The following is a 12,500-nucleotide window of genomic DNA, read 5'->3' on the forward strand; positions in this document are numbered from 1 at the left end:
GTCTGATGGGGAAACGAAGCAGCTGAACAGGTTGTTGTAAGTTGATCATGTGTACGGAAGCCCGAAGCGGACATGCATCCATACATTAACTCTGTTTGCCTGTGATAATGAGTCATTTCAGTTGTTTTCTCGATACTTATCTCTCTTGCTCCACCGTAACGACAGATGATCATAACTCGTATCTCCAGAGCTGCAAAAGCACACAACAAACACAAACAGGCTGAACTGACCTCATCAGTGTGAGCAGTGGCAGCATGGCGTGTCCTGCTCTGTGACATCACAGCGATTATCACGAGAAAACCAGCCTTGTTATCTCAAGAGATAAATAAGTCAAGATCTTGAGAAAACAACTGAAATGACTCGTCGTCACGGGAACACAGAGTCAATAAAATGTATGGATGCACGTCTGCTTCGGACTTCTGTAAGTGTGTGAATCCAAAGCCTGATACATCTTCTTCCTCTTTGCCGAAGAGCATCGCTCCTTAAAACTATTGAAAAACTAAAACTAACTGTTAAACGTACAAAAACGTTCCTGCAGCGGCGTCTGCAGGCTGACTCATGCACGGGTGGCATGAATACACATGTCCGCATTTATTTACCATCACTGTGTATCAAATGTTCATCCACTGCTGAAAACAGTCCCACAAAAAAAGTTTCTGTTTCAGGAAAATAAAGATGCTAATATTTTTAAAACGTTTCTGTCTTTAGTTGGAACCAATGAGCTTCAGGCTGAGAGCCACAGACAGGAAGTCGGAGGGATTTATTCATGATAACAAAAACGTATAACACAGGTTTATCCTTCTCGTTACCTGCTCCTCACGTCCACTCAGACTTCTCTGTTGGATGAATAACCCTTTTTTAGCCTGCATGTCGAACATAATCACAACGTGGTTATGTCTGTATAATATGTCAGTGTATATGATGTTTGTTTCCACACCTCAGAGTGTGTAAACGTTTTGTGTGTCACTTCACACCTGCTGAGAACACCTGTGGACAGGAATGATTTATGCAGCTGAAGGAGATGATGACGTGTTTTTAATCCCTGAGCTGGAACCAGAATAAGAACCAATCAGAAATGTAGGTAAAAATAATTCAGGTTAATTTCCTTCCTGAGACGTCCTGGCCGTCGTTTACCTTCTGGTCAGGTCAGGTCAGTGGAAAGTGTAGAAACGTGTGTGCGTGTGTGTGTGTGTGTGTGTGTGTGTGTGTGTGTGTGTGTGTGTGTGTGTGTGTGTGTGTGTGTGTGTGTGTGCGTGTGCGTGTGCGTGTGCGTGTGTGTGTGTGTGTGTTTAAATGTGCGTCCTCAGCCGACAGAAGACAAACGATGGCGCCTGTGGAAAGACAAACTCTCCTGTAATCGTTCCAGTTTTTGTTGCAACATAAGAAAAGTCCAAACTAAACATTTCATCTTCTGTCGGCCGCGTGTCGATTGAATCCACGCCTCTTGAACCTTTGATTTTCCAGCCTTCCCGTAGTGATTAATAGCTCAATCTGAGGCTGGCTAATGAGTTTTATCAGGAGCCGCTGGTGATTAATTAGCAACAGCAGAGAACATGTCACTGCTTTATTCTGGCTAAGCCGTTTCCTCCACGCTCTAAATCTCCTCTCTACAAAGAGATAGCTCGGCCCCAGGTGACACTTTGAAACAGCTCGGAGGTTTGTAAGAGTTCCAGCTCTACAGGCTGCGGTCACGTCAGCCAAACTCACAGACGGCCCTCTGACAGTCAGACTGTGACAGTGAGGCTGGTTATTCAGCACGACGGGGGTTCATTCATGTCAAAGAGAGACGCGTCTGATCGACATCACGACGGGCAGATATCACATTATTCTTTATATATATCATGCAACATTTATGTCTCATGACACGGTTATTACACTTCTGTTTCTTTTACTTTATGAATATCGTCTTCACAACATGTTTAGTCTGTTTTAGAGAATTGGGAGCGACGTGAACCGGGGTAATAAGAGTCGTTTGGGGGCAAAGAGAATGAGCCTCCAGCAGCTTTCCAGGAAACGTTAAATCAGCTGATTTCACATGAAGACAAGTTACCTCATCGGGAAGAAAGGGACGGTTGTATAAAAATGCTTTGGGGGAGCTGAAGGGTGACCAGAAAGCTGCATTCATCGTCACATTGCCCCTCGGGGATAATAAAGACATCCTTGATCCCTTGAGGAGGCTTTGGGACTTTCCGTGCTGGAAGAAGGACCTCTTACTGAAGGAGAGGCAGAATCATGTAAAAACACTGAAATAATATCAGTGTACGTAAAAGCATCTTTATGCAGATGTTATCATTACATCACCAGAGTCAGGAGCAGCTTTGTGCTCCAGCTGTGTGTGCACGTACAGGTTGCTGTCAGTGCACAGACAGTAATAAACAAAGGCTTCAGACAGGACAACAAGCCCGGCACAGGTAACAAACATTAAGACATTAAAACTACGATCAGGATCTTAACATCTGGTGAAGTTATGATCGGTAAACTTCTGAGGAACATCGTGATCATTGTCTTTAACCAAAGTGTAAACTCATATCTCGCTGCTTACGCTTCAGTGCAGGACAAATCCTTCTTATCCTGTTATTACTGCAGTATATGATGAATAGTACAGAATTTAAACATGTAGCTGTGGTTGGGAGAGGCTGAGGTTATGTTCTGGCTTGTCAATTGTTCCAAATGTTAAACGTAGTTACAAACACACTCACACACAGAGGGGTAAAGGGAGGTCAAGTCAAGAAAAGTTCAACACTAAAATGTTCCGTTCAGTATTCGAGTAAATATATTGAGTTAAAGCTGTTCAGGGTGGAGCACAGGGGAGAAGGGCGGTGGCTTTCTGAGGCACGGAGGTTTTCATGAAGAGACAGCTGAGCCGCGTTACAGGAAGTGTAGCATGCAGCATTTTAAAATCTTTCTCTTCTAAGTTCCACAACTTTATTCAACTTAAAAAATCATTTCTGCAGTTTCTCAGACTTCATCGAGTCCAACTGGAAGTAAAGTCGTCCCTCTTGAATCCCTGCAGCTGCTGAACAGGAGAAACCTACTATTCACTTCCTGGTCAACCTGCCAGCTGATTCTCCTGCCATATCCATGTTTGCACATCTGAGTGTTTAAGTCAGCTGGATTTATCTTGTGTGCATGCTGGAGAAGTTATAGTAAACGTGAAGAAGTAAATATAAGACAGTGTGAAGCAGAGATCTGGCCTTTCTGATCCTCACAGTGATCTCCTCGGCTGCAGTGAAACAGGAAGTGATCTGCTCATGAATGATGTAACATCTCACTCAGTGATGAGAGAAGCCCACCTTGGTTTGACCTGCGATCGCTGTCGCTTTAAAAATGCAGGAGCAGCTTGTGTCTGAGTGAAGTTCAGTCAGACATCTCTCACGGGAGGAGAGTTATACACGAGTGTGTACAGAGATGTTGGACCTGCAGGTTGTGACCATGTCAGAGAGCTCAAAGGTGAGAGGTCAGAACATACACTGGAAACAGGCTTCATCCTGCGTTCTGTTTCAGGCTGAACATCGGGAAGAACGACCTGGTGACCTTCTACGATGGAGACGACCTCACAGCTAAAGTCCTGGGTCAGTACGGAGGATCAAAGTCCAGGTTTAAGCTCTACACCTCCACCGCTGACGTCACCATCCAGTTCCAGTCCGACCCCGCCACCAACGTGTACGGCTACGGGAACGGCTTCATCGTCCACTTCTTTGGTAAGGCTTGAAACCCTGATCAGATCTGTAGAGGTCAGATGTGTTGACGTTCAGCATCTTTACATCTAGTGTCACCATTCAGACGGCAGCAGGCTTCAGGGGCTTCAGTCGGTTCAATCGTGCAGGTTCTGCAACGAACGACTTTTTAGCACATGCTTGGTTCAGCGTGGAAGTTCACAAGTTCACAAGTAAGGCCAGTTAGGTTTGAAAATAATGCAGTTAAGTTTTCAATAATAAATGAGACATCTGGTTAGACTGTCAACATTAGGCGGTCAAGTTAGTGATAATACAGAGCCATGTCCAGTTAGACTTTCAAAATAAAGCTTGCTGTGAAACATTTTACTGTTTTGGAAGTTTAACAACAAACATTTGTTTAAAGCTGAGAAGGAAACTTTGCTGTAGGACGAGTCCAAGAGAGCGGGGAGGAGAGACGCACAGCTGCGACGGCGTGATAGGACCATTGTACAAAAAGAAAAGGAGCCGGAGGAGAAGAGACATATTCAGAGAAAAAAAATGCACATTTATGAGATTATAAAGTCATCAACTTGTGAGAAACAAACACTAGTAAAATCGTGTTTATAGGAACCTTTCTGAGCCACGCCCCCTCCCTGTGATCCACCTGTGTCTCCTCCCTGTCGGCTCTGCTGCTCACACAGGCGAGCATGGCCCGGAGCTCGGAGCAGCTTCAGCCTCTCTGCAAACAAGAAGCAGACTGAGCGACCCTCTGCTGCAGAAACACACGCTGCTCTGCTCCCCGTTTGCCCCAGGGGTTACATCACACAGGACAGTTACCCTACGACCTCATGACGGAGACTGAGAGGAAACAAACCTGCACTACAGACAGAACATACAAAATGAATTAAAACACTCCTGTAAACATGATTTTAAGCAAAGTTTTAATTTAATAGTTACTTTCTCACAAATTTGCCACTTTTTCTGAGCCTATGGCCCACTGATGAAGCCTTTGCATCTGCAGTATATAGTATTATTATGGGCTGGGTGTCTGTGGCGGCGCCCAGTTAGTGACACGTTTTCCATCAGCCAGCAGTGGTTGGTCTGCCAGAGAGGGTAGGCGGAGCTAAGCGGCTGCTTCTCCGCTCTCTGCAAGTGTTGCGAGTAAACAGTAATCTACTATGGCTGAACAAACAAAGAAAAGATGGATGACTACAGATACAACTTCAACAAGAAGTGAAAATCCAAAGAAGAAGAAACAAACTCGACGCTCAGATGAAGCAAACAGTCTGAAAAGGAAAGCGACCGTCAGCCAGGAAAATCAGGAGTTACAACCGGAGCCGACCGTGGACGTCACACATGCAGCACTGTCTGGATATCTGGGAAGTGTGCTCCTGTAATAACCGTTTATCGCCATAGATGGCGCCAAAGATAACAAAAGTGAACTCTTTGATATTACCACAGACAGACGGTTTGGTGTGAAAACAATTTAAACAAATAGAATAAAAAGCGTACCATAAAAATTGCCCTTAAACATATTGAAAGTGTCTTAACTTGGTTCTTTCCAGGCGTCAAAACGATTCGATCAGGTTTAGAAAAAGAACGTCTGGGTTTGAATAAGTGCTCAGGTACGTACATGAGTTACTTGACATGTCCATGCTGCAGCAGAGAGCAGCACCTCACAGTGTGAAACTCAAAGATGAGACCTGAATGTAAACCTTTACTCAAAACAGAGTGGTGAAGGAGGTGATTATGCAGAGGATTAATGAGCCCTGGTTATCTGACGACAGAGTTTTAACAGACCGGTCTGATGAGTGTGGACTCGGAGGTGTGTGTGTGTGTGTGTGTGTGTGTGTGTGTGTGTTTAAGCTGCAGCAGCACGGAGTCATTAACATATAATGTAATGTTTAACGAGTGTGTGTGATGGCGCTGTCCTCTGGAGGAGCACTTCTCAAACCTATGTGGATATTTTTGATGGTTTGAAACTAAAAATGGAAGCAGTAAGAGGTTTTCATCAGCGCACCACCTCCTGAATAGCCAGCGCACTTTATCTGATAAGAGTTAATGAATTCAGAGGAGGAGGAGAGGCTGCAGAATACAGATGATAAACAAACAGGAATAAAAGAGGGAAAGCTTTTATTACAGTCTCTTCATGAATCTCATTGGTGGAATGTAAACACAGGACACCGGCGTGGGCAGGTGTCAGAGAAAGCTGCTTTACAAGTGTCCAAGTGCAATTACTCTGCTGTGTTTGTCCACATTAAACTCCTGAGCAGAGGGCCTGAACCTGCCGCTGTGAGCCGGGGCGCAGGCAGAGCGGAGCCAGCAGGCCTGGCAGGTTACAGCCAGAGCCCGGGAGAGATCATCCCTGCTGCTGGAAGAGTAACCTGCAGGATGGAGTCTCTTAGATTAAAGCTTGAATAAAAATGAAATCTTTGCAGTTAGTTATGAGCTCTCTGTCCGAGCCGGAGCTGACTGTCTGTGCCCAGGGACCTTTTGTCTCAAAATGCCCCCATGTATAAACCACAGAGATCACCCTTTAAAAGCTCAAACCCCTCACACCTTACATTCATTCCTCTCTCTCTTCCTAAACGTCTCCCCCCTCCCTCTTCCCTCCTCCCGCCTGCAGAAGTGGCTCGTAACGACACCTGCCCCGAGCTCCCAGAGATCTCTAACGGCTGGAAGAGCACATCTCACCCCGAGCTGGTTCAGGGCACCGTGGTGACCTACCAGTGTTACCCGGGTTATCAGGTGGTGGGGGCCGAGCTGCTCATGTGCCAGTGGGACCTCACCTGGAGCGGAGACATACCGAGCTGCGAGAGAGGTGAGGAAACACTGCTGACACTGCTGCTTTATCCACTTCAGGGGGGGAAGATGGAGGATACAAGCTTAGTATCAGAGAGTATCCAACAAGGGAATACATGACGGAGGAAATACTGGGAGATAAAAGACTCCAGAGATTAGCGACCACATGGCATCATTTCATGGTCTAAATGATAATTATGATTTATATATTTAAGACAGAAGCTTCCTGAGAAAGATTTTCAGAAGTCAGAAAAAACAATTTTCTGCTGCATCACATCAGGAAGTGTTGAAGGCAAAACGACCTGACTGTGCAAAAAAAGGGCCTGGTTTCATGACAATACTGAACACACACACACACACACACACAGTAACACACACACACACACACACACACACACACACACACACACACACACACACACACAGTAACACACAAACAGTAACACACACACAAGCACAACAACAAGCAGCAGTAACGCCTCACTGCCAGCCAGCAGCTCCACTGGCAGCAGCCGGGGAGACTCAGATCCAACATGGCTGCCTTCCACTCTGTGTTTCTGGCCGAGCTGGACCCAGAACTGGTCCGACTGGATGCCGGGACAGACGCTGATCATGTCTTAATCCCGCCTCTGTGGACTCGTGTAGCAGAGCTCAGACAAACAGAGCTGACTCAGATTTTCTTCACAAACAGACATCCCTGATACTCGCGGGCAGAGCTTCTGTTACGAGATCCAAATCTGCAGCTTGAATATGAATTATGTTTTACAGCACGTCTGCTCAGTAACAGTCAGGTAGCAGACGCTGATTTGTTGTGACCCTTTATAGCAAAGCGTTACGTTGGACCGCCGCTCACAGGCTGCGTGTGTCTGCAAAGTTTAACCAAAGTGTTCTCAGACTTCTGCAGACAAACATTATCTAATAGCTTTAACATCCGTCTTTCACTTGTAGTAGTTCAGTTGTTAGAGGAACACATTATATATTTATCACATTGGATGATTGTAAACTTTGTTTGTTTTGCAGCCAACATCTATCTATTGTTTGTTAAATTAGCGGGTAAGAGTTGCTCGTCAAACAAACCAATTACTGTTTTTTATTGTTTATCTGATCAACTTTTGAAATATGTGTTATGTGTTTTTTAAATGCCAGCGACAAAGTCAATATTTCATTAGCACACAACAATTATGGCCCAGACAGCAGTCAATAACAAGAAGTATAAGCAGACAATAGACACGTCTTTGCAATGTGTGTGGAATAAACAGAGAAGGACGGCTGCCTGGAGGGGAAGCTGAAACACTGCAGCAGCAATGTAAAGGTTTAATATCCAGAAGCACGCGTGTGTTTTTAATAAAACTTTAAAGTCGAGCTCGTGAAGCTACAGGTCGTCTTTCACATCAAGAAAGCATCGACTGTAAAGGCAAACAATAACGCACAATATCGCTAACGTCACTGAAAGGAGTAAGCATACTTTAAGTTTCCCCACCTGCAGAAAAATCTATGCACCTTTAGCAGATGTTCCTTTTATTGTTTGACAATAACCGACCTTCTTTCTGTCCTCCAGTGGTGTCCTGTGCAGACCCTGGTAAAGTGGAGCACAGCAGGCGGGTGCTGTCAGGTCCACACTTCACCGTGGGTTCAACCATCCAGTACGTCTGCAACAAAGGCTTCAGTCTGTCAGGGAACAGCCTGCTCACCTGCTTCAACAGAGGATCTGCAGGACCAAGGTGGAACCAGAAGCTGCCCCGATGCCTGCGTACGTGCAACTTAAAGTGTTTCTCAGGGCCTGTGTGGTTATACCAGAAACTGTGAGGCTAACACTGAAGGTCCTTGTAACTGACAGCCATGAGGTTTGAAATCAGTAGGCAGGGTCTATTCTTCTCTCTCGGGCTCTCACACAACTACTTCTTTTACTTTCATAACTACAACTGGGGCTGCATCCGCACTAGTTTTCGTTTACGCCCAATGTTTACTCACCTCCAGCATTTTAGAGCCAGTAGAACTGAGACATCCCTGCAGACCTCCTCACACCCCACCACATGCCTCACACGACAGCATCAGCCTTAACAGCGGACCAAGGGGCTGAACAATGGAGCAGGCGGAGCAGTGCCAAAGCTGCAGTTCCTCTGGTGTCCACTTGAGGCTGTCTCCAGCAGTGAGTCAGTCCCCATAGAGCCCCATGTTAAACTTTACAGCAGAAATAAACATGTTTACAGCCTGGTACAAAAAACAGTTTGGGTCTCTATAGCTCATTTCTCTCTTCATGACAACTGTACGGGGAGAATCTTTATACAGCTCACCTGTTTACATTATATTAAGGCTTACAGTGATGCAGCATTAGGGGCGTGGCCTCTTTGAGTGACAGCTGGGAGCTGCTAGCTGTCTGCTAGGTGTCCCCTCAGCTAACTCAGTCACTGAACGTAACCTCTGGGCCGTGTTTGTGCTGTTGGAGCCTTTTGGAGATTTGTTCATGTAAATATCAGACAGATAATCTGTGTGTGCGCACAGACCGTGTAAAGGGGGAAGTACCGGTCACTTCTGGCTGCAGAAAACAAAGATGGCGACGACAGAAATGCCAAACTGGAGGATTCAGAAAGAAGGTGGACCCTTATTTGAACCCGTAGATTAACTCTTCCCCTTTTGGACACTCCATGACTCCCTCTCTCTCTCTCTCTCTCTCTCTCTCTCCCTCTCTCTCTCTCTCTCTCTCTCGTTACAGCCTCCGGAAACGTCTCAGGATTAACAAAATCATCATGTCCGTTGTTCCTTTTAACCCTTTGAATCGTACTATACTCAACATGGTCCCCTCCACGGGCCACCAGAGGGGCCTTCTATTCTTGTCTCTTATTAATATATAACACAGTGTTTCTCCTTTAAAGAGCTGCGAGCATGCAGAGAAGTTAATTAGCCTGGTTTTGATTGTCGGTTTTCAATGTCTCATGATGGCCTAAATCTGTTAAAGTCTTCAGACTGACAAGAATTAACTTATTGTTTTATTATACAGCTGTCAAATTTAGAGACATTAAATACCTGCATAAAATATGAGCTTTTATTAACCTTTAACCTCTCTAGGCATGAATACAAAAAAGCTTGTAAAAGTTGTTATATAAAATGAAACGTCTGATTTTTTTGTAGACATATTTCTGAGCTGTGACTTTTGTAATTAGTTTCTTTATTTAATTAGTGCTTTTAGTGGAAGAGTTTTAAACGTAATCATCTTCATCCTGCCGCGCGGTCGTTCCTGATAAAGCTGCACGTGGAGCTAAAAGTGCGTCAGTCTGATTAAAATATAATTTCCTCTTCAAACAGCCTTGAAGGCATTATCCTCATTTGCATGAAGGTCTCATATTCTGCCTCACCTACTTTCTAGGTGGAGACATATTGTAATGACAGTGTCTAACAATTAATTTTACCGGACAACGGAAATTACTGTGGAGGAGACGGGCGGGTCATTGTTATGCATGAAATGGAGATCATGAGGAAAAGATAATTACGTCCAAAAACGGTGAAAACTGTTCTTCAAAGGTTCTCAGCTGAAACGTCGTGAAGTGAAGGTGAAACACTGTTCGTTCCTCATTCTGGGTTCTTAAAGACTTCAGCACAAACATCATTTGGACTTCTGATTTTTTTTTATTTGAGACTCTCCTGCCATTTTGAGGTTGCATCAGAAATTGTCCAACCAAACTCCATTCAAAAAACAGTCATTTTAAGAATTGCTTTCTTGCCGTCTTACAGACAACCCTGCCTCCTGATGTAGTTCTCTCAGCATCCTCTCAGCCTGTTTATTGTCATTAAATCTCAGTAACATCTGTTTGTTGTGGCTTCATAGCGCTGTAGTGAGACAGATCTCAGCCCACGTGTGACTTGCTAGATACAGTGAAACTGCCACTCAGCGGAGACAGACGGACAGGCGCTCTACAGCTGAAACAGGACGCCGGTTGTTGGTGTCCATCAGAGAAATCCTGGTACTGACCCGAGCTCACAGCTCATCACACTGGGCGCTGGTCAGCCTCAAGGAGCTGGAACATGAAAACAGCATCGACTCGACGTTTCCTCCACAGTGTTATTAACCTGTTTCTCTCTTCACCTCCAGCCGAGGCCTTCGAGCCCTGCAGTCACCCCGGGACCCCGAACTACGGCATCCCCAGCTCCACCCAGCTGCACTTCCAGCCCGGAGAGACCCTCCACTTCTCCTGCCTGAGCGGACACCAGCTGCTGGGAGAGCCCGCTCTCCACTGCGTCCCTGGACACCCGTCTCAGTGGAGTGGGCTGCCCCCTGTCTGCAAAGGTGAGGAACTGCAGCCTGATGTTCTTTGTACATTATCGGTGATAAACAAAAGGCCTACAAGTCTGCTTCTAAATTACATGATGTCATTTAAGACCATGAAATCATCTGAAATTAATATATTATGAATTATACAATAATAATAAATCAATAATATAAATAGTACAAACATGTGGCAGTGGTTGAAGAGTGTTTTAAAAAGCCTGATCAGATTTTACATTTTACAAGCAACTAAAAGTGAAAACTTTAAAAAATGTGATTCTTCTGATTTTATAATTTGAACTATTATTATTCACTTTATAATCTTTATGTGCTCTCTTCTCATTTATCTGCTTTGTCTGGTTTGCTTTTCTTTACAATATATAAAACTATTAAACCAAAAATGCTACATCACTAAATGTGTTGTTCTTATAATTATAACTTAATGTTGCAGTTAAATACTCCTGAATATGTTGCATTAAAAGCAGGTCAAATCTTAAACAACTTTATTTTGAAAAACTGAGTTGAGTTCAAATGTTTTATTATATTTCATTGGTTCATTTGCATTATTGTCATTTCTTATAATTATCAATTTAAAACAGCTAAATATATATAATAATAAATATTTGACCTGATGGCAGCTGTGACCTCTTAAACACATGGCCAGGTGAGGGGTCGTTGACCTCTGGAGTTCAGGGTCAGCTTCCTGTTCGCTCTGAACACGTTCAGAATGATGATTTTATTTTGTCTTCAGCGTCCTCGGCTCCTCCCACTCTGCCCGCTGCGCTCACAGCGGCGTTCTTCTCCGTGTCGACTTTTAACAACAGACTGTAACTTTGTTTTAGAGCCGAGCTGTCAGAGCTGACAGGAAGTGTTTCAGTGGCCCCTGACCTCACGCTAAATACACCAGTGAGACCAGTTCTCACTGCTCCTCATACGTCCTGGTAGCTTCAGTGTTTCCTGAACTTTCAGTTCAGTTCAGTTTTGAAATTTAATGCGATGTTGTATCTGATTTAAGCAAAATCTTTTATTTTGAAATCCATAATTTTTGTAGATCTTTGTAAGGAGGAAGAAATTAATATTTATTACTATAAATCATGTTTTTCCACTCCATATATTTTAATGAGCATATTTAGTAAAGGATAATTATTATTATGATTTTATATATATTGTAAATCCAGTTTTTACTGCATTTTGAAAATATAATCTCTCTTACACTCTTTGAGTCACAAGAACAACAAATGTTTAATGCTGCCGTAATAAACACAATTAACCCTGAATGTTCTTATTATTATTAATATTATTGTTTTTGTATTTTGCCTGATAAACTTGATTCATCGTACGTTTTTGAATGCATGCTTTTTGTTTTGTATTTTTAAACATGTCTGTTTCTACTTTAAGGAAAATAACTTGAATCATTCGCCAAACAGGGACAAGCTGAAATCTAAAATATATATAAATCTTTATATTTGGCAGACATTAAAAGATTTTGCTTAAACAAGACTTGTGCACACACTGTCTCCAAAATGCCTCCATATAAAACATTCGGGTGTCGCCGTGATGGCTCACTGAAACAGTCACATGATCTCTGAAGTTCTCTTATTTTAGTCCATCCACCAGAAGACGTCAGCAGCTTGGAAGACAATTTAACAACAAACCGAGCTAAACAAAGAAGAGCGAGCGAGTTTCAGAGAAGCAGAAAAACACATCAGTCACAGAGAGGCTGCAGAACAAACGTGTGTTTCTTCAACAGCTCTGGATTTTGTCGTCCTGACATGTTGAAG

General features: G+C 43.8%; 1 protein-coding gene across 1 annotated transcript in view; it reads left to right on the plus strand.

Annotated features, from left to right (window-relative positions):
* The window catches only part of sez6b (seizure related 6 homolog b), a 154,326-nt gene that overhangs the window by 132,908 nt on the left and 8,918 nt on the right, over window positions 1-12,500 (plus strand). The window contains 4 exon segments of the mRNA XM_069676462.1: window positions 3,505-3,701; window positions 6,283-6,477; window positions 8,017-8,208; window positions 10,546-10,740. Of these exon segments, the coding sequence (XP_069532563.1) occupies window positions 3,505-3,701; window positions 6,283-6,477; window positions 8,017-8,208; window positions 10,546-10,740 (779 nt within the window).

The sequence above is a fragment of the Semicossyphus pulcher genome, unplaced genomic scaffold (genome assembly GCF_022749685.1).
Source record: "Semicossyphus pulcher isolate SPU_LCO1_2020_fin unplaced genomic scaffold, fSemPul1.0.p SCAF_26, whole genome shotgun sequence".
Classification (NCBI taxonomy): Eukaryota; Metazoa; Chordata; class Actinopteri; order Labriformes; family Labridae; genus Semicossyphus; species Semicossyphus pulcher.